The sequence below is a fragment of the Bos mutus genome, chromosome 21, assembly GCF_027580195.1.
Source record: "Bos mutus isolate GX-2022 chromosome 21, NWIPB_WYAK_1.1, whole genome shotgun sequence".
Taxonomy (NCBI): Eukaryota; Metazoa; Chordata; class Mammalia; order Artiodactyla; family Bovidae; genus Bos; species Bos mutus.
This window is the reverse complement of record NC_091637.1, coordinates 19,139,834-19,160,000: the sequence shown is the minus strand read 5'-3', so window position 1 is coordinate 19,160,000 and position 20,167 is coordinate 19,139,834. Positions and strand designations below refer to the sequence as shown.

At 50.5% G+C, this 20,167-nt stretch overlaps 1 protein-coding gene across 4 annotated transcripts in view; it reads right to left on the bottom strand.

Moving 5' to 3' along the window:
* The window catches only part of ACAN (aggrecan), a 69,417-nt gene that overhangs the window by 16,995 nt on the left and 32,255 nt on the right, over positions 1-20,167 (bottom strand). For all 4 annotated transcript variants that reach the window (XM_070358236.1, XM_070358238.1, XM_070358237.1 and 1 more), the window contains 9 exons: positions 19,286-19,460; positions 17,867-17,994; positions 17,293-17,586; positions 15,625-16,029; positions 13,234-13,408; positions 12,318-12,445; positions 10,953-11,246; positions 8,058-8,273; positions 900-5,033 (listed from right to left, as the gene is read on the bottom strand). In XM_070358236.1, the coding sequence (XP_070214337.1) occupies positions 900-5,033; positions 8,058-8,273; positions 10,953-11,246; positions 12,318-12,445; positions 13,234-13,408; positions 15,625-16,029; positions 17,293-17,586; positions 17,867-17,994; positions 19,286-19,460 (5,949 nt within the window). The remainder of the gene's footprint in view (positions 1-899; positions 5,034-8,057; positions 8,274-10,952; positions 11,247-12,317; positions 12,446-13,233; positions 13,409-15,624; positions 16,030-17,292; positions 17,587-17,866; positions 17,995-19,285; positions 19,461-20,167) is intronic.

Here is a 20,167-nt window from a genome sequence, read left to right as displayed (position 1 = left end):
GGCCGGGGGGCACAAGCATATGACGTGTCCCTCCGTCTCCTGGCAGGTCCCAGCGCTACAGGGCTTTTCGGCACAGGAACTGGTAGAGGCTGCAACCCGCAGGGAGAGGCTGGGCATCAAGAATGTTGCTGCCTGGGGTACAGCGCAGCCTCCAAGACCTCCAGGGTGGGGCCCCAGGCCACAGAAACCCACAAGGCTGGTTTTGGGTCAACATGATTTCTGGGGACTCTCTTCCTCCTGAGCCCCTGCTTCTGGTGGGGCTGAATTCTCTGATTGGACTCTCAGTACACAGGGGGATGCAAGGGGCCCCAGAAAATAAAGGAAAACCAGAAGCTTCTGGGTTTGTGTCAAGGCAAGACCATCACTACAGTACAGAGGAGGGTTTACTTGCACAGGGTCGGGGTGAGGAGCCAGGGTCCAAAGGCAGGACACAGCTGAAGTGATGCTTCATATTAACCTGAACTGTGCAGGTTTTAACTCTGCACAAAGTAAGTACTGGCACATAAATGTCATCAGCAGATTCATTCTCTCTTCTCACGCTCATTCCATGAGCCAGGGGCAGGAGAAGAATTTCCAGCACTATCTAAACAGTACTTCTCGTGCCGAGTAAGATAGTTGAGTTCACATATAAATGTTTGTGTGATGGAACTCTACTGTGACTGTAACAATTGTGAACCTACAAGTGTGTACTGTGTGCAAAAGGTATAGCCTTGTTCTCGACATATTTATATCTCATTTACTCTCCTCTGGTACTATTGCTGTTTTACAGATGAGGCTCAGAGAGGTTAAGATACCTGCCTAAGCCTGCACAGCTCAGAACCTTGAGTCTACACTGCTTCCTACCATGCTACAGTCTGAATCACTCCGACCCACTTAAAGGAAAATGATCCCAGCTGTACCTGTTGTGGTTGCCTCTGAATCATCTGTCCCTCCTGCGGAGGCTGGGATAGAAGCATCAGTCGGGGAGGTGGCTGTGTCGGCTGTTTGGCTCTCTTCTCCTGAGTGCACAGGGCTTGAGGATTCGATTTCTAGACGCGCCTCTGCAGGGCGCTGGGTCTGCTGAGTCCACTCGGATTCTGGGATGGTGGTGCTGATGACAATATCCAGCCCCGAGGTGTGGCCAGACAGGTCTCCGCTGGTGTCAGTCCTGTCTCCAGAAGCCAGGGGAGTGGCAGAAGGTGAGCCTGATGCCTCTAAGCTCACGTCAAAGGCAGTGGTTGACTCTCCACTCACTTCCGGGGTGGCCAAGCCCTCCGTGGGGCCTTCTGGAAAGGCTGAGGGGCTGCCACTCACTCCCAGGCCTGAGGTTCCCTCCAGATCAGCTTCATGGAAGGTGGAGGTGGTTTCACTCAGGTTAGGGGACCCGGAAGCTCCTCCGCTTGCCTCGGGGGCAGCAGATGCTCCCACCTCAGCCTCGGGATAGGCTGACGTCTCACCGCTGGATTCTGGGACTGATGACACTTCTACCCCCGATCCAGGGAACCTTGGCACATCCCCAGACGCAGAGGCTTCACCACTGGATTCAAAAAGCTGGGGGGTGTATGTTACGGGGGGTCTCTGGCCCAGTTCCTGGGAAACGGTTGGTTCAGTAACACCCTCCACCAACTCAGATGTGATTAACGTAACTTCTGGAAGTCCGGAGGCCTCCCCACTGGTGCTCGTGGCTGCAGAGGATTCCCCACTTACATCAGTTGTGCCAGAAAAGTCCCCACTAAAATATGGAGTACTTGCGGGCTCCCCACTGGGCTCCACTAGTCCAGACTGAAGCCCACTTTGGTCCAAAGATCCCAAATGGTCTCCAGACATGTCTGGTGCTCCAGAAGGCGCACCGCTAAGTTCCAGAATGCCTGAAGGCCCTTCTCCTGCTTCTTGAGCAGTTGGAGCCTGGGTTACAGATTCCACCAAAGTCCTGTCTACAAAAGAGACAGTGGGGAAACCAGACGGAAGTCCACTGCTGTCATATGCTCCGGAGGGCAGGCTGCTCCCACTTTCAGCTCCGGAGGCTTCTCCACTGACCTCAGTTACTCCGCTTGGCAGGCCACTGAATTCTGGAGGCTGGGACGTAAACCCACTGGAGTCAATTGCTCCAGAAGACAGTCCACTGACATCCGCTAGCCCAGATGTGCCTGAGACACCCACCTCTCCTGAAGGGAGGCCACTGAGTTCCACAGATCCTAAGCCTTCTTCTTCTTTAAATGTCGTTGGGGTCACTTCAACCAAACTGGTGTCCACGAACGTAATGCCAGAAGATTCACCACTGCCACTCACAGCACTGGAAACCAGGTCAGGGATCCCGGATGTTGTCCCACTGAACTCTGGCAAACCCGATGGTTGCCCACTGAGATCAGGGATCCCGGGTGCTTCTCCGCTCAGGTCGGTTATGCCGAATGGTGGACCAAGGCCAGAAAGAATTCCAGAAGCTTCTCCACTGATTTCTGGTTGTCCAGAGGCCAGTCCACTAAGCTCAGTCACGCCAGATATTTCTCCATAAAACCCTGATGGCTGCCCACTGACCTCAAGAAGCCCGGAAGTTTCCCCACTAATGTCAGGAAACCCTGAGGGCTGTCCACTGACACCAAAGAGTCCAGAGGTTTCCCCACTGATGTCAGGAGACCCAGATGCTTGGCCACTGAGTTCAGCTCCTGAAGAGAGTCCGCTTGCTCCTCCACTAATGTCCAACTCACTGAAGGGCAGCCCAGATGTTTCTCCAGCACCGCTGATGTCAATGGTTCCCCTTCCTTCTAGTTCACCTGCTGTGGTGGCTGTGACGACTTCCACCAATGTAGTATCCACTAGGGAGACAGTTGGGAACCCAGATGGAAGTCCACTGAAATCAGGAAGGCCAGAGGATGGGCCACTTTCAAGGTCCACCCCAGAATACTCACCACTAAATCCAGAAGGAAGACCACTTGCTTCTGGAGCTTGCCCACTTCCTAGAGTTACAGAAGGTATTCTGCCAAGGTCCAAGGCTCCAGAAGCTGACCCAGTCAAGTCTTCTTTTCCAGAAGTCAACCCACTAAGATCCCCAGCTCCAGAAGCAGAGATCTCCAGACCTTCCCTTCCAGAAGGAAGTCCACTAAGGTCCCCTACTCCAGAAGCAGAAGTCTCTAGATGATCCTCTCCTCCAGAAGGAAGTCTACTGAGGTCCTCTACTCCAGAGGCAGAGATCTCTAGATGACCTTCACCAGAAGGAAGAACACTGAGGTCCTCTACTCCAGAGGCAGAGACTTCTGGACCTTCTCCAGAAGGAAGTCTACTGATGTCCTCTACTCCAGAGGCAGAGATCTCTAGATGATCTTCTCCAGAAGGAAGAACACCGAGGTCCTCTACTCCAGAGGCAGAGATCTCTAGATGATCTTCTCCAGAAGGAAGAACACTGAGGTCCTCTACTCCAGAGGCAGAGACTTCTGGACCTTCTCCAGAAGGAAGTCTACTGATGTCCTCTACTCCAGAGGCAGAGATCTCTAGATGACCTTCACCAGAAGGAAGAACACTGAGGTCCTCTACTCCAGAGGTAGAGATCTCTAGATGACCTTCTCCAGAAGGAAGAACACTGAGGTCCTCTACTCCAGAGGCAGAGACTTCTGGACCTTCTCCAGAAGGAAGTCTACTGACGTCCTCTACTCCAGACACAGAGATTTCTGGACCTTCTCCAGAAGGAAGTCTACTGAGGTCCTCTACTCCAGAAGCAGAGACTTCTGGACCTTCTCCAGAAGGAAGTCTGCTGAGATCCTCTACTCCAGAAACAGAGACTTCTGGACCTTCTCCAGAAGGAAGTCCACTAAGGTCCTCTACCCCAGAAGCAGAGACTTCTGGACCTTCTCCAGAAGGAAGTCTACTGAGGTCCTCTACTCCAGAAGCAGAGACTTCTGGACCTTCTCCAGAAGGAAGTCCAATAAGGTCCTCTACTCCAGAAGCAGAGACTTCTGGACCTTCTCCAGAAGGAATTCCACTGAGGTCTTCTACTCCAGAGGCAGAGATCTCTAGATGACCTTCCTCTCCAGAAGGAAGTCCACTGATGTCCTCTACTCCAGAGGCAGAGATTTCTGCACCTTCTCCAGAAGGAATTCTACTTAGGTCCTCTACTCCAGAGGCAGAGATCTCTAGATGAACCTCTCCTCCAGAAGGAAGTCCACTGATGTCCTCTGCTCCAGAGGCAGAGATCTCTAGATGAACCTCTCCTCCAGAAGGAAGTCCACTGATGTCCTCTGCTCCAGAGGCAGAGATCTCTAGATGAACCTCTCCTCCAGAAGGAAGTCCACTGATATCCTCTACTCCAGAAACTTCTGGGCCCTCACCCCCAGAGGGCAACCTGTCAACTTTAGGAGCACTGGTCCATGTAATTCTCTCTTCTTCCCCTGAAGGCAGTCCACTTTCCACAGGCAGGCCTGAGCCCACTGTAGAGGTGAGCCCACTGGAGTCAAGGTCTTCAGAGGGCAGTCCACTTGCACTTTCCCCTGAGGGCTGCCCACTGAAGTCTAGGTGTCCTGAAATTTCTCCACTGCCTGTGAAGTCACCACTGATTTCGGGCACCCCAGACACCTCCCCAGAGCTTGGCAGCTCAGTCCTGCTGGGCACTGGGGCTGAAAGTGTGGATGGCTCCTCTGAGGGGAATGGCTCCTCTGAAGGGAATGGCTTCTCTGAGGGGAAAGGCTCCTCTGAGGGGGTTGGTTTCTCTGAGGGGAATGGTTCCTCTGGGGGGAATGGCTTCTCTGAGGGGAATGGCTCCTCTGAGGGGAATGGCTCCTCTGAGGGGATTGGCTTCTCTGAGGGGAACAGTTCCTCTGGGGGGAATGGTTTTTCTGAGGGGAACGGTTCCTCTGAGGGGAACGGCTTTTCTGAGGGGAATGGCTTCTCTGAGGGGAACAGTTCCTCTGGGGGGAATGGTTTCTCTGAGGGGAATGGTTCCTCTGGGGGGAATGGTTCCTCTGAAGGGAACGGCTTCTCTGAGGCTGAGGGCACTTCCGTTGCAGAAGGGCCTTCTGTGTGCTCCTCTGTTGCTTCTCCAGTGGGAGGCCATGTAGGAGGGATCCCTGGAGGAAAGGAAGAGGGAAGGCGAGGTGTGAATTTAGTAACTCTGCCCCATTTTAAGCTCATGCAGAGAAGCTGAACTCCATCCCTTCCACAGTAAGACTTTTTCCTCAAGAGCTCAGAGATCTGTCTAGACATTTTGTAATGGACCCTCGCACAGACACTTGGGAGAATGGGGACCAGGAAACTCCCCACCACCCTCAGGCTCTGCTTTGTGAGACTCTAGGGGGCACCACCCACACAAGTCACAGTATGTGAGAGCCTGGCTGCCGCTGAAGGCAATCAAGGTCACCTTCTTTCAAGTGCTTCTACATTATCACCTCATTTATCTAGAACTATGATTTTTAAAGTGTGGTCTTTGGACCATCAGCACTGCATCAGCTGGGAGATGGACAGAAAAGCAGATTCTCAGGTCCCTCCCCAGCTCCACTAAATTGGGAATTCTGGGGCAGGACATAGCACAATGTATTTTAACATTTATGCCCCCATGTTTGGGGCAGGACATGGCATAATGATTTTAATATTCTGACCATGCTGATAATCTCTGTAAGTGAGAATTGTGCACCAGAACTCATCCCTCTGAGGCCAAGAGGGATGTTTGCAAAAATACATCAACTTTTTCCATTCTGAGAGCCCTAATAGGGCTAATAGAGAGGATTTGGAAAAGAGAGAGAGAGAGAAAAGAAGGAAACCCCATAACTCTAAATAATTATGGTTATATTATTTCCTTTATGTCCTGTTTCCTTTGGCATTGAAAAATAACTAGCTGGGATTGTACCTTGCATGTATTTTTGGGCTAATTTCCCAGGCAGAAAACCTGAGCACAGAGGGTGCTGGGTCCCAGTGGTCAGGCTCACAGCCTACTCTCACTGGAGAATGCTGGATAAGGGTGGGGAGCTCAGGAACTGTGGTGGAATGCATGCAAGAGGATTTTAGGTGGATATTTATCTATCTATTTAAACACATATACACATGCGAGCGTGCATGCTGTCACTTCAATCGTGTCTGACTCTTTGTGACCTCATAGACTGTAGCCCGCCAGACTCCCCTGTCCATGGGATTCTCCAGGCATGGATACTAGAGTGGGTTGCCATGCCCTCCTCCAGAGGATCTTTCCCAACCCAGGACTCAAACCCAGGTCTCCCGCATTGCAGGCAGTTTTTTACCACTGAGCCACCGGGGAATTTCCCCACATGCATACACATACACATAAATATATACACACACCACAAATCAGAAAATAGCCACTTACAGACATTACATTTTTGGTTTCTTGTCAAAAGCAAGTCAATTTAAAGAAAAAGGTCCAGAGTTAACAGCAGTAGAGATTGTTCCCCATATGGCTCAAATCAGTGAGGTGGTAGGGAACTGACGAAATATTGGGAAATATTTCTGTGGGGCCACTGGAGTCCCCTCCCGTGAATAACTTCTGTTACTGGCTGCCTGAGTCCTGTGCCAAGCCACACACTCATACCCAAGAGGACTCAGTTCTTCCTGTCCTGGTGAAGGGCGAGGAATGGGCCTGGAGCAGGTGTGACTGCTGGGTGAGGTCTCTGAATGAAAATTCTACTTACTCCACTGATGTGACTTTACCTTCTGGGTTTGCATTTCCAGCACCCAGAGGAGCACTTAGTGTGGCCGGATTGCTTGGGGACTGTGCACTGACTGAGTGACTGGATGAATTAGTGGGAAGCTTTGATATATTCCTGTCTTCAAATGCATGTGACCCTGGGCAAACTGACTCTGCCAGGTATACACAGGTTACTGTGCATCACTATAAATCAGCCTTACCCAAAGTGGGCTATGTTAAAAGTGTTCCATGAAAAAAAAAAAAAAGACCCTGTGGTCACATTCATTTGGGACCCACTGAATACACTGCCCTCTCTGCTTTACAGAGCATATTAGCACATCCAAGGCTCTGAGAAGCTCTGCAATGGTGGGGGTTGTGGTTGGGTGCTATTAATGTTTCTGTAAGTCAGGATTTCCTAAACCTGATGCCTACTAAATGCTTTTTCCAATAGGGTTTGGAGTCTGTGGATTTCATCCCAGCAAGTCCCATGTGATTTAATCATGACAGCTGTTGCTCAGGAAGTTCTGACTGGGGACACCTGGCCTAAAAAAAGGACTCAGATGGAGAAACAAGAGAAGACAGGTCTATACATCAGTGTCTCTTTTGCTGTCTCGTATACAGGGTTATTGTTACCATCTTTCTAAATTCCATATATATGCGTTAGTATACTGTAATGGTGTTTTTCTTTTTTTTTTTTCTTATAGAACAGTCTTTTGGACTCTGGGAGAGGGAAAGGGTGGGATGATTTGGGAGAATGGCATTGAAACATGTATAATACCATATATGAAACGACTCGCCAGTCCAGGTTCGATGCACGATACTGGATGCTTGGGGCTGGTGCACTGGGATGACCCAGAGGGATGGTATGGGGAGGGAGGAGGGAGGAGGGTTCAGGATGGGGAACACGTGTATACCTGTGGCGGATTCATGTTGATATATGGCAAAACCAATACAATATTGTAAAGTTAAAAAATAAAATAAAATAAAAAAAATAAAAAGCAAGAGAAGACAGGTCACAGTGGGACTGCCAACAGCTACCCCCTCCCAGGTCCTTTTCCTCTGTTGCAGTCCCTCCCACAAGAGTTTTAAGAGGTTAGGGAGTAGAGGTGTGAATGCAGGAGCACAGAGTAAGTGAGAGTCCTCCAGTTGATACAGTGCTGGGCATTTGGGGCCTGTAGCTGGAAGATAAGTGAGTGTAGAGAGAGTGAAAGAGAGAGAGAGAAGAGGTGTGTTTTATGAACAAAGCTGCCCTTTTTCTCCCTTAGGATTGGTCCTAGATGCCTGCTGAGGTGGCTGAAGTTACCCATGGCAGCACACTTAAATAAAATCAGGGCTGGGGGTCAGGGCTGGGGAAACAGATCATGGGTCCCAGGGAGAGAACACCTCCTCCTCCCCATTTCCAGGCCACACCCTGGCCCAGGGAGGCAGCAGGACATGCAGGAGAGCCCGGACGGACCTGGTAGTGGCAAAGTGCCCGCTGGGGTGTAGGCAAGTTCCCATTCCGTCTTGTTTTCTGGCTCAATGGTGAAGCCTGGGATTGCAGTCGTCTCCTCCCCGACGGGGACAGCAGCCACGCCAGGCCCCACTTGTGTCACCATCCACTCCTCCACGTCAGGGCCTGCTGTGGGTGCACTACCCTCCTCTTCTTCTGGAGAGGGCGCCGCTGAAACACCTAAAGGGGATATGTGTGGTGAGGGCTGGGGGCTCCTTACCAGTGACCCACCCCAGGCTGGCCCTTCCTTCAGGGGACCCAGGGGCCCATGACGTGGGCCAGGCTTGTGCACAAATCTTGCTAGTCCTTGGACTTCCAACCCCTACCCAGTCCAGTGAAATGACGTTTGTCCTTAATTAATAAGAGGTGTTTGCTTCAACTATATCAATATGCACATACCATCAGCACTTTATTTCAGTGGTCTGGGGCACCTCTTTTGCAGAATCTATTATACATGCCAGGCATTGTTTAAAGGTGTGATGCATCAATGCATAAAATCATCTTAGGGGACTTCCCTCGTGATCCAGTGGCTGAGACTCAGTGCTTCCAATGCAGGAGCCTGGGTTCAATTCCAGGTCAGGAAACCAGATCCCATACACTGCAACTAAGAGTTTGTGTGGAGCAACTAAAGATCCCTCCTGTCACAACTAAAGATACTGCGTGCCGTAACTAAGAACCAGCACAGCCAAATAAATAAACAAATATTTTAAAATAAGATAAAATCATTTTATCCCACAACAGCCATGTGAGAGAGATACATTATCTCACTTACAGACAGGGAAACTAAGGTTAAGTGACTTTTCCAGTGTCAGTGGCTTCTAAGTGACAAATCTAGTCCATGGGCCCAAGTATCTGGTGCCAGGGGCTTCCCAGGTGGTTGTAGTGGTAAAGAATCCACCTGCGAATGCAGGAGATGCAAGACATGTGGGCTTGATTCCTGGGTCAGAAGATCCCCTGAAGGAGGAAATGGTAACCTGCTCCAGTATTCTTGCCTGCAGAATTCCATAGACAGAGGAGCCTGACAGGCTACAGTCCATGGGGTCGCAAAAGAGTCGGACATGACTGAGTGACTGAGCAAACAGCACGATCTGATGTCAGACTCTCCGCTCTTAAGTACTGCAATGATGCTGCCTTTCTTGGGGACAGAAATGATGTTCCAAATGATGTTGTTCCTGGATCAAAATCAGGAGAGTGCTATTTAACATGCATGAAGCCATCCTGGCACTGGATGGTGAAGGCAGGATTCATTGACTGGGAGTAACTGTTCTGGTTTTGTGCACTTGATTGGGAAGGAAGCCAGGTTTCTCAGCAGATATATAAAAGGCTGAGTCTACAGAGGGTCGGGCATGGACGGTAGAGATGCTTGGCGAGAATTTACTGGGGGGCTAATTGGCTTGGCTTCTGATGTCCAGAGCAAGGAGAGGGGTGCTGGGGCAAGGGCCTCATCAAATCCTCTGGGAAGGGATTGGCTTTCTTGACTGACAGAGTGAGACTGAACTTTCTTCGAATTAGGTTTTAAAAGGTGACCCTGGGGCTTCCCAGGTGGGGCTAATGGTAAAGAACCCAGTCCGCTGATGCAGGAGACATAAGAGATATGGGTTTGATTCTTGGGTCAGGAAGATCCTCTGGAGGAGGGCATGGCAACCCACTCCAGTATTGTTGCCTGGAGAATCCCATAGACAGGATCTTGGTGGGCTATGGTCCCTAGGGTCGCAAAAAGTCGGACACGACTGAAGTGACTTAGGACTGAAAGTCTTGGAAACTTTGGGATGTTCAACGTTTGTTTGTTTTTTTAGAGATCCCCCCTCTTTTTTTGATTTAGACCATTTATAAAGTCTCTATTGAATTTATTACAATATTGTTTCTGTTCTATGTTTTGTTTTTTTGGCCACAAGGAATGTGGGATCCTAGCTCCCTGACCAGGGATTGAACCCACGCTCCCTGCATTGGAAGGCTAAGTCTTATCTACTGGACTAGCAGGGAAGTCCCTTGGGGGTTTTTCTAAAAAATTAACTTTATTTTGAAATAATTACATATTCACAGGAAATTATAAATATACTGAGTTTTGATGTATGTGTAAAATATGGCACAAGCCAGTACTACAGTCTACATTCTGGGCAGTGTATCTGGACCCATGGACCCTGTAAGAACTCATCTAATCAGAGCCCAGCCAGTCCTTGGCCATGCCCTGGCCATGCCCACTGAGTCGACGACATCCCTCTCAGAACTCCAATAACATATAGAGTCCTCAGCATGGGTCAGTTAGAAATGTGAATTTTTGGTGCTCAGTGAATAATAATTTGACTAAACTCATCACAGAAATATTTAGAAGCAGATGAAAGTTTGACCAGGCTGTACTATTCAAAACTGTATATATACTTATATACACACATACACACAACATATATGTGTGTTATTTATTTGCAAAGCTAACATTTATTGAGCATTTACTATTTCCCAGGTACTATGCTAAGTGTTCTGTATGTACTACCCCAGTTAATCCTTCCAGCAACAATTCGAGGTAGGAAATATTATATCATTATTTTATAGAGAAAGCAGAGAAACAGAGAGACTAAGTGACTCGCCCAAGGTCACACAGCTACGAAGCAGCAGAGTCATAATTAAAATTCAGATCTGCCTGATTTTGGAACCTAAGTTCTTACTTGTTTCTCTTTATGTGTCTCTGGGGGCACATCAGAAAGATGTACTTGCCACAGAGTCAAAGCCTAAGGTCATCCTGTGCAGAGGGACTGAACTTTTTCCTCTTTGCTGTGATGGATGGGCAGAGATCAGGAGGATGAGCCTGGGGGGGTCACCCCCAAGACAGAGCGGGGCTGAAGGGGAGATGAGGACACAAACCTCGGAAGCAGAAGGCGTGGTGCCGGGACAGCGGATCCAGGAGGCCCGTCTGGTTGGGGTAGAGGTAGACGGTTCTCACGCCCGGTTTGTCCCCGCCACAGGCGGGCCTTGGGGTGACGATGGGGTAGCGGAGGCTGCCGTCAGCCAGCCAGCCGGCGTAGCACTTGTCCAGACCACGGCTCCAGGCAGCGTAGAGCTGGCCTGTGGTGGCCAGAGTGGCGTTTTGGGATTCACAGAACTCCTGGGCTTCCCAGAAGGTGAACTGCTCCAGGCGTGTGGCGAAGAACACCTCCCCTGGGGGTAGAGGCAGGTGGCAGGTGTGAGCCTCTGTGCCCACGGCCAGAGCAGCTGCTGCTCACCCAGGGGCAGGGCAGCTGCACTAAGACAAGTTAGTCACTCTCCATGAGAACAACTTCCCTTCTTTCTCTCTGGATTCTCCAGTCACATGTAGGCACCCCCTCTTCTGTCTAAGAGAGGCACTCCTGGGCATCCCGTGCTCCCCTAAACCTCAGCACTTAATCATGGAGCACTGAATGCTATGGACCTGTGGCCCCATCCGCATCCTGTGAACTCAGGGAGCGGGGCCTGTGGCCACTCTTAGGGGTTGGAGTCCCAACACCCAGAACAATACTGGGGTCTGTGTCTGATCTGGGGGGAGGAATTTCACATTTATTGAATACCTGCTTATACCAGGCACTTTTCATGCACATCTCATTTAATATTCAGTGAAGTCTCTGATATAAGCATAAATCAGCTCCATTTTATAGATGAGGAAACTGAGGCCTAGAGTGGTTAAGTAACTTGCCCAGGTCCCCAAACAAGTGAGTGACAGTGTTGAAATCTCCCCAGAATGTCAGCATTTCCAAGATTGCATTCAGTGGGACAGTAATTTGGTGATTTTAATTGAAATGATAAGAAATAAGACCAAAGAAAGGGTCTATGTTTCATTAAGCTTGGATGATGCTTGGTTAAGCAGAGTTGAAGAGGTTGGTTTTTTTTTTTTTTTAATGCAGGACTTCTCAGAGTCTTTGATTTGTTCATGGGCATTGAGACTCTCAATGAGGCAGAAGGTGCATATAACATTTTCTGGTACAAGTAAATTAATTCATTTATCTATAGAACTTACTGCTTTTTCAAGAAACCAATGGTTCCTTGCAATGCTGGGGAATCCACATGAATCATCTTAGAGGCAGACAAGGGGCCTGAACTGAGAGAGGGACTGGGAAGGCCTTCTTTCTTAAATAGGATCCTTTCCTGGCTGCCTGCTCAGGTGAGAACGGGACTAGGTGGATTCCCCCTCCTCTGCATCTCCGCATCAGTCCCCTCACCCTTCCTCAGCCCGAAATGTGAGAACAGGGCCTGTACCCTCGAGTCTGTCCACGTAGCAGTAGACATCGTAGGTTTCTGATGGTGGCCGCACGCCGTAGGTCCGGACCCCCGGGCTGCTGTCCTTGTCACCCACACAGGGGGTCCGCGGGCTCACAATGGGGTATCTGCAGGGGAGGTGGGAGGGGCGGGTGAGAGCTTGTTCTAGAAAACTGGGGATGCGGGGCCCCAGGGTGAGGCCGGCAGGTCTCCTGAAGGGTTCAAACCAGGAAGGAGGACTTCCCTGGTGTGCCAGTGGTTAAGAATCTGCCTGCCAATGCAGGGGACACGGGTTCAATCCCTGGTCTGGGAAGATCCCACATGCTGTGGGGCAACTAAGCCCATGAGGCACAATTACTGAGCCCATGCACTGCAACCACTGAAGCCACACACCCTGAAGCCCATGCTACGCAATGAGAGAAGCCACCACAGTGAGAAGACTGCCACGGTAACTACAGAGTAGCCCCCACTTGCCACAACTAGAGGAGGTCCACAAGCAGCAGTGAAGACCCAGTGCAGCCAAAAAAAAACAAAAACAAAAAAACAGGAAGGAATCTCTCATGCAACATGTTCCCTGTGCAGCTGGGGATGGGGCCGCCTGGGGGCCACTGAGGGATTCCTGGCTTCAGAAGAAAGCCCACGGCATGGAAGGGTCAGGCTGATGAGGACTGGGGGGCTTGACAAGGAGCTCTCAATATGTTTTTTGAGGAGATATGACCAAGGAGTTAATGTCTCCTGGGACCCATTCCTGCCCTCTCGGAATACGTTTTGGTTCTGGGGGAGAAATTAAGGGGTCAGCCAGGAGCCACTAATTAACAGAGCACATAGTGTGGTGGGTGCCGCAGGCTCAGGCTCCCCAAGCCTGACCTCGCACGGTGGGGTTTGGACTGGCAGGGGAGCCCAGCTCGTCTGTCACCTGACTGTCTGGTCCTGCAGCCAGCCGGCGTCACACTGCTCGTAGCCTGCTTCATAGGCGGCCTGGAGCTGCTCGGGCGAGGCGATGATGGCCCCGGTGCGCAGGCAGGCCTGCTTGGCCTCCTCAAAGGTCAGCGAGTAGCGGGAGGAGCCCGGGCGGTAGTGGAACACGACTCCTGGGTGGGGAGGAGAGGCAGAGGTGAGACAGGTCAGGATCAGGGCATGGACCAAGGGCCACAATGCCAACGTCCGTGGTACCTGGTTCTCAAGGCTTTGCAGGTGTGGAAGGAGCCCTGGCTCCTTGAGGAATGACCTCTTTTCATCCCCTCCTTCCTTTTCTATTCCCCATCTGATTCCTTGTCAAGTTGGTATCTCTGCTCGTTCAAACTGCTCCTGAAATTCACCTTCCCGAGAAAGCCTTCTAGGAACCTTCTGCCATGGGTGTCCCCAACCCTTCATTCTGGCTTCCTCACTCCAAGGCTGCTCATTTGTCCCCAGACTCTTGAAAACAAAGGCACTCGCTCTTAGTATAAAAAGAATAAGTGATCACTGCAGAGCATTTAGAAAACACAGAGAAGGACAAAGAAAAACATCAAACAAATCTATCAAACCACTGCCTTTCTTCCACTTGGCCCAAAGTCCCGGGTTCAGGGGGTAGGTGGTCCTCCTGAAAATAGCTGCAAGAGTTTGTGCTGGTGCACTGGGTATATGTCGGGGCATGAGCACAGGGCACAGCCTGTGCATGAACCCCCACTCACTCTGCCTCCCCTGTTGCATTTAACTGGACACACATTGGTTTTTGATACTTCCCTGGGTGTCTGGTCAGTTTACATCCAGTTGTAGATGGATTCCTAATCTGAGTCTCCCCTACATTCTTATCCTGTCCTGTGTTAGATGCTCACCTCTCCATTGGCACCTTTATGGGTGGCAGCCACGTGGAGGGAGTGAGGGTCTCTCCAGCCCTGAGCCAACCCGGGACACAGTTATTGTCGGCCTTACCCTCAAACTTCTAAGCAATTCTTCCTTCTCAACATACTGTATTTACCTGCGTGATTCAGGCTGACATCTCACTTGGTGCATCATGGGAGTGAAGGTGGATGGTGGTGGCCATCTGCCCCACCCCCAGTGGAGACACTACCAAGGTCCTGCTGGAGGCCACCCCAGTACGTCTTTCCTATTCATGGACTCGAGTTTTGGAAACAGCCAAGTTCCATGTGATGTGACATCCCAATTATTCAAATATTTATTTATTTTTTGGCACCTGGCATGTGGGATCTTAGTTCCCTGACCAGGGATTGAAGCCACGCTTCATTCATTGGAAGTGCAGAGTCTTAACCACTGGACTGCCAGGGAAGTCCCCATCCAGACATTTATTGAGCACCTGAAACAACACCATCCCAGAACCGAGGTGGCAAACATTTTCTGGAAAAAGCCTGATAGAACACATTTCAGACTTTGTGGGCTAAATGGGTTTTGTACATCTACTTGATCCCACCCTGATAGCCCTAAACGGCCCTAAATGGCTACAGACAACATGTTACCAAATGGGTGTGACTTTGTTCCAGTCAAACTTTATTTGTGGACATTAAAATTTGAATTTTATATAATTTTCACAATACATCACAAAATGTTATTTTCTTTGGACTTTCCCCCTCAACTACTTAAAAAGCTTTTTAATTCTCAGTTCATGGGCCACAGAAGAACTGAACATGGGCTACAGCTAGGTTTGGTCCATGGACCACAGTCTGCAGACCTCTGTTCTGGAGGGCCAGTGTTGTGAGAAGCCCTGAGGGTACCTACTGCAGCCGAGTTCAGCAGCTCTATTCTGCAGAAGTGCCTGTTGGGGCAAGGAGGGCCCATGGGCAGAAGAGCCCCGGTTTTCCTTTGCCCTTCACCTCTGCCTGTTGATACATTCTTTGGTTTTTATCTCTGACTTCATTTGAAGGAAATGCTTTGTGACAAAGAGCCGCACACCCATAAAAGAGCGTGAGCACCAGTGGTGTGGCCGATCCCCTTTGTTTCTTGTTTCACAAGTGAGGAGAGCTGAGTCTGAGGGGAGGGACACTTGTCTCACATCCCAGGTGAAGTTGAAAGTACAGAAGAACCTCCACCCAGGTGGCTCAGTGGTAAAGAATCTGCCTGCCAGTGCAGGAGACGCAGGTTCGATTCCCTAGGTTGGGAAGATCCCCCGGAGAAGGGAAATGGCAACCCACTCCAGGATCCTTGCCTGGAGAATTCCACGGACAGAGGAGCCTGGCGGGCACAGTCTGTGGGGTCGCAAGGAGTCGGACATGACGGAATGACTGAGCACTTCCTGCACCGCACACAGAAGACCCCAGACCAAGCCCTTTCCCCAGCCCTGGATGCAGCCCCTTGAGCAGCGGACACTTACCCCCTGGCAGTCGTGGCTGCCCAGGGACCTCAGCCGCACCTGGGGCTAAGGTCACCTGCACGACGAGGTCCTCGCTGGTGAAGGCCGTGGGGGCTCCCAGGCCGGGGGTGGACTCTCTGGGAAAGGCCCAGGGCCGGGTGGCCTCTTCAGTCCTGTTCTCTACTTCGGGGAATGCAGTGGCCCTTACTTCAGGGACAAACGTGAAAGGCTCCTCGGGTTCCGGGGCGGTGGGGGAGACTTCAAAGTCGGGCTTTGCCGTGAGGATCACGCTGCCTCGGGCTTCACCCTCGGTGATATTTCGGGGCAGGGGCAGCTCCACGTCAGGCCAGGTCACCGTCTGGATGGTGATGTCCTCCTCACCGCCCACCCCGAAAAAGCTTTCTGGGATGTCCACAAAGTCTTCACCTGGGGCAGGGGGCAGAGACAGGCATTAGTGCTTGGCCTGGGGCTGGCCTGATGGAGATGAATATCAGATGCTCCCCTCCTCTGCTAAGAAAAGAAAGCACCTACTGTGTGCCAGGCACCTGGCTGGGTCCATTGCTGGAGACCTCAATGGCTTGAGTATTTATTATAGGAGTTCCCTAGATTGCAAGAATATGCAGTCACCATAGCACAAGACCCTGACCAATCAGCTCACTGTTTATTAAAACCATCTTATTCCAATATCCCTTCCTGAGTAATGCCAGCCAGTTGCTTCCTTACCTATCTTGTGAGCACCTGCTGAGCCTCTGATGTTAGAACTAGCCAATGGGACAATGTAAATCAATTAGAAAGAGAAACGAAAAAATCTTCCCAAAGATGCAGGAGCTCATGAAATTGATGAAAGTGAGAGAACTGCCTGCCTCAGTCATGAACAAATGAGCCACTTAGTAATGAATAAAGAGAGCATTCATGAGGATGCTACAACTGCAAAAAGGGTGGTGGGAATATTGAAAAGTGAAGAGAAGCTTTTGGGGGTAATTCTAATTATTTTTGCACAAATAACCCTAGACAGTGTAAAATACAGGATACAAACTTTTAAAAAAGTTTTAGTCTAAATGTTCACAATAAAGTCCTTGTCAAAACCTTTTTCCCACTCTTAAGTAACACTATGGCCCTCATTTTGAAGTGAATTCAATTAAAAAGGGTAACTGCAGAGAGGAAGGTGGGAGGGAGGCTCAAGAGGGAGGGGACATGTGTATACCTATGGCTGATTGTTTGACAGAAAGCAACTCAATTCTGTAGAGCAATTATCCTTCAATTAAAAAATACTTTTAAAATTTAAAAAAGGGTGGATCACAGCGCCCTCCTGTGGCGCACAGTCTCAAGTCAGGCCCCCACATCTTCCCATTAGACAGATAAGGAAAGTGACGCTCCAGGGCCTTGACTTTGTCACAGCTGTCCAGGAGTGAGTGGCAGAGACGTGATTCAAACTTGAGAAAACAGTCTCTGAATATCATGTTTCCCCCCAGTTCTGGGCTGATGAGATAGGACTGGGTACACTGCAGGCTGCAGTGATTCTAGCTTCCCGAGGAATCCATGAAAATAGGGGGTGCCAAGACATGGGGTTCAGGTACCCAGTGGACCCTTGAAGGAGGTAAAACCCAACTCCCCATTCTAAGATTTCATCCTCTGGGTCCCCATTTCGGTGGCATGCTCCCCACCGAAATGCCTCCAGCCCAAACCCACCTGTGTAGCAGATGGCGTCATAGCGGGATGAAGGGTCAGGGTAGCCCGTCTGGTTGGCGTGCAGGTAGACGGTCCTCACTCCCAGGAGGTTGCCCCCGCAGTTAGGCCGGGCCTTGGAGATGGGGTATCGCACGCTGCGGTCAGCCAGCCAGCCGGCGCTGCACATGTCCATGCCACCCTGCCAGGCCAGGTAGAGTTGGCCCGTGGTGGCCAGCCGGGCGCCCAGCCGCCGGCACTCGTTGGCTGCCTCTTGGAAGGTGAACTTCTCCGGGGATGTTGCATAGAAGACCTCGCCTGCAGAAGACACAGCCAGGAGGGTAAGGAACTCCTTCCCACGTCTGCCCTGAGTCCCCAGGGAGATCCCCAGGTTCCTCTGAGTTTGGTCTTTAACTGGGGAAAGCCCTGGTCCCACGTATCTGTATTTCAGGGGTAGGATGGGGACTTGGGAGGGATATCGAGGTAGGGTATGGTATCCTGGATTAGCGCCCTGCCCAAGAGGAGGCCCGCGTGACCCCGAGAGTCGGCAGGAAGAAGGGGCTGGGTGGGGGCTCGTGGGAGGGCGGGGCGGCCTCACCCTCCATCTCCTCCGCGAAGCAGTACACGTCATAGGTTTCGTTGGTGTCCCGGATGCCGTAGGTTCTCACGCCCGGAAACTCGTCCTTGTCTCCATAGCAACCTTCCCTCGGCGTGTGGATGGGATACCTACCGGGAACCCAAGGCAGGGATGTGACACTCGGGGGACGGAGGGGCCCGGTGACCTGTGTCCTTGTACCCTCCTCGCTTGTGGGAGGAAGCGGTGACTTACTGATGTGTTTGCTGGGATCTGCTGAGATCTGTGGGCTACTTGTTTCTACAGATTTTTCCCAGCTTTATTGAGATGGAGGTTTTCATCACTATTGGTGACAGAAAGCGGCGCCTTTTACTAAATATTTATTGGTACCAAACATGTTCTATCAGGGGCTTGCAAACCTTTTCTGTAAAAGGATGGACAGTAAATGTTTCAGGTCTTGCAGGCCAGAGGGTCTCCACTGTGAACCACCACTCAACCTTGCCATCCTAGTGCAAACGAAGCAACCACAGACAAAATAACAAGCGGGGCTGTGTTCCCATAAAACTTTGTTTACAGAATCAAGGAGTGGGTTGGACTTGACCCATAAGCCATAGTTTGCTGAACTTTGCTCTGTATCATTGGAGTCTCACATCAACCTAAGAAGGAGGTGCTATAACCACTCTAAACTATAAGAAAGTGGGGGCCAGAGATGTTAAGCAACTTGTTCAAGGTCACACAGCCTCTAAGTATCAAAACTGGGGTTTGAGGTATATAAGTACCTCTTGTATCTGAGGTGTGGTCTCTTGCACTATGCTAGGCTGTTGAATCACCTTGCCTTTTTTTTTTAATGGTTAATGGCTTTTTTTATCCTGAGATCTTTTGCCTATCCCAAGATTACAGAGCTATTTCCCTTTGTTTTCTTCTTGTGGCTTTGTGGTTCTGGCTTTTGCATTTGGAGCTTTGATCCACCTCGAATGAATTGTCTCATCTTGCTTTTACAGGCTTGCTCACATGATTGCCCTCTAAGGCTCTGTCTGTCTTGCTGGGCAACCCACCCATTCCTTAGCAGCTGTGCTCAGGGAAAATGAACCAAAAAGCTTAATTTACATGTGTCTTGCCCTATTAAAAACAGAATAGAAAGTGGTTCACAAAAATATGTAAACACCAAAATTTAAAAAAGATGTAAAGGGAAAAATGAGTAGGAAGAATAATGATGTATAATTTGCATGGAGAAAATGCTCACGTAGAGCTATGCTGCTAGTGATCACTCATCCACCACAGGACAGAGGACCAAGGATTTGGGACCTGACCTCGAACTGGCCAAGGCATCTGTCTAGCCCCAGCCCAGGCTGGCCTTGGTGTCATCAGGCTGGCACCAGCTCAGTGCTGGTCGGCGTTCCAGTCCGTCTCCCACTCCACTCCGATGGTGGCCCCGGGGCTCACCTCACAGTCTGATCGGCCAGCCAGCCGGCGTCGCACTGGTGGAAGCCGTCCTCATAGGCGGCCTGCAGCTGCTCGGGTGTGGCGATGATGGCGCTGTTCTGCAGGCAGGCCCGCTGCGCCCTGTCAAAGTCCAGGGTGTAGCGCGTGGAGATGGCTCTGTAATGGAACACGATGCCTGCAAGACACAGGAGAGCGAGAGGGCAGGTCAGTGCAGCCTCCCCTCATCCAGGCCCTTATAGAATCAGGGAGAGTCAAGGGGGCATAGAGACATCTGGGCTGGGCCTCCAGCTGATGGGTGAATCCCAGCTCCATATCTGCATGGGGTGCTTCTGCCTTTGCTAGAACATTTCTATTAACAGGGAGCTCATTACCTTATAAGGCATCTTTTTGGAAACCTGTGATAATTCTGATAATCAGGTTATTTGACTTGGATCAAAATCTGCCTTCCTCATAATTTTTCATGTCATTCCAGGACCCCATATTTGCTTTGCAGAAAGATGCCCCCTCAGCCCAGGGCCATCCCAGTGAGAGTCTTGTTTAAGGCATAGGTAGGAGCAGACTGCCTTTCAGAGAGTGCTGAGCACCAAAGAATCAATGCTTTCGAATTGTAGGGGTGGAGAAGACTCTTGAGAATCCCTTGGACAGAAAGGAGATTAAACCAGTCAATCCTAAAGGAAATCAACCCTGAATATTCATTGGAAGGACTGATGCTGGAGCTGAAGCTTTAATACTCTGGCCACCTGATGTGAAAAGTCAACTCACTGGAAAAGACACTGATGCTGGGAAAGATTGAAGACAGGAGGAGAAGGGGGAAACAGAGGATGAGATGGCTGGATGGCATCATCAACTCAATGGACACGAGTTTGAGCAAACTCCAGGAGA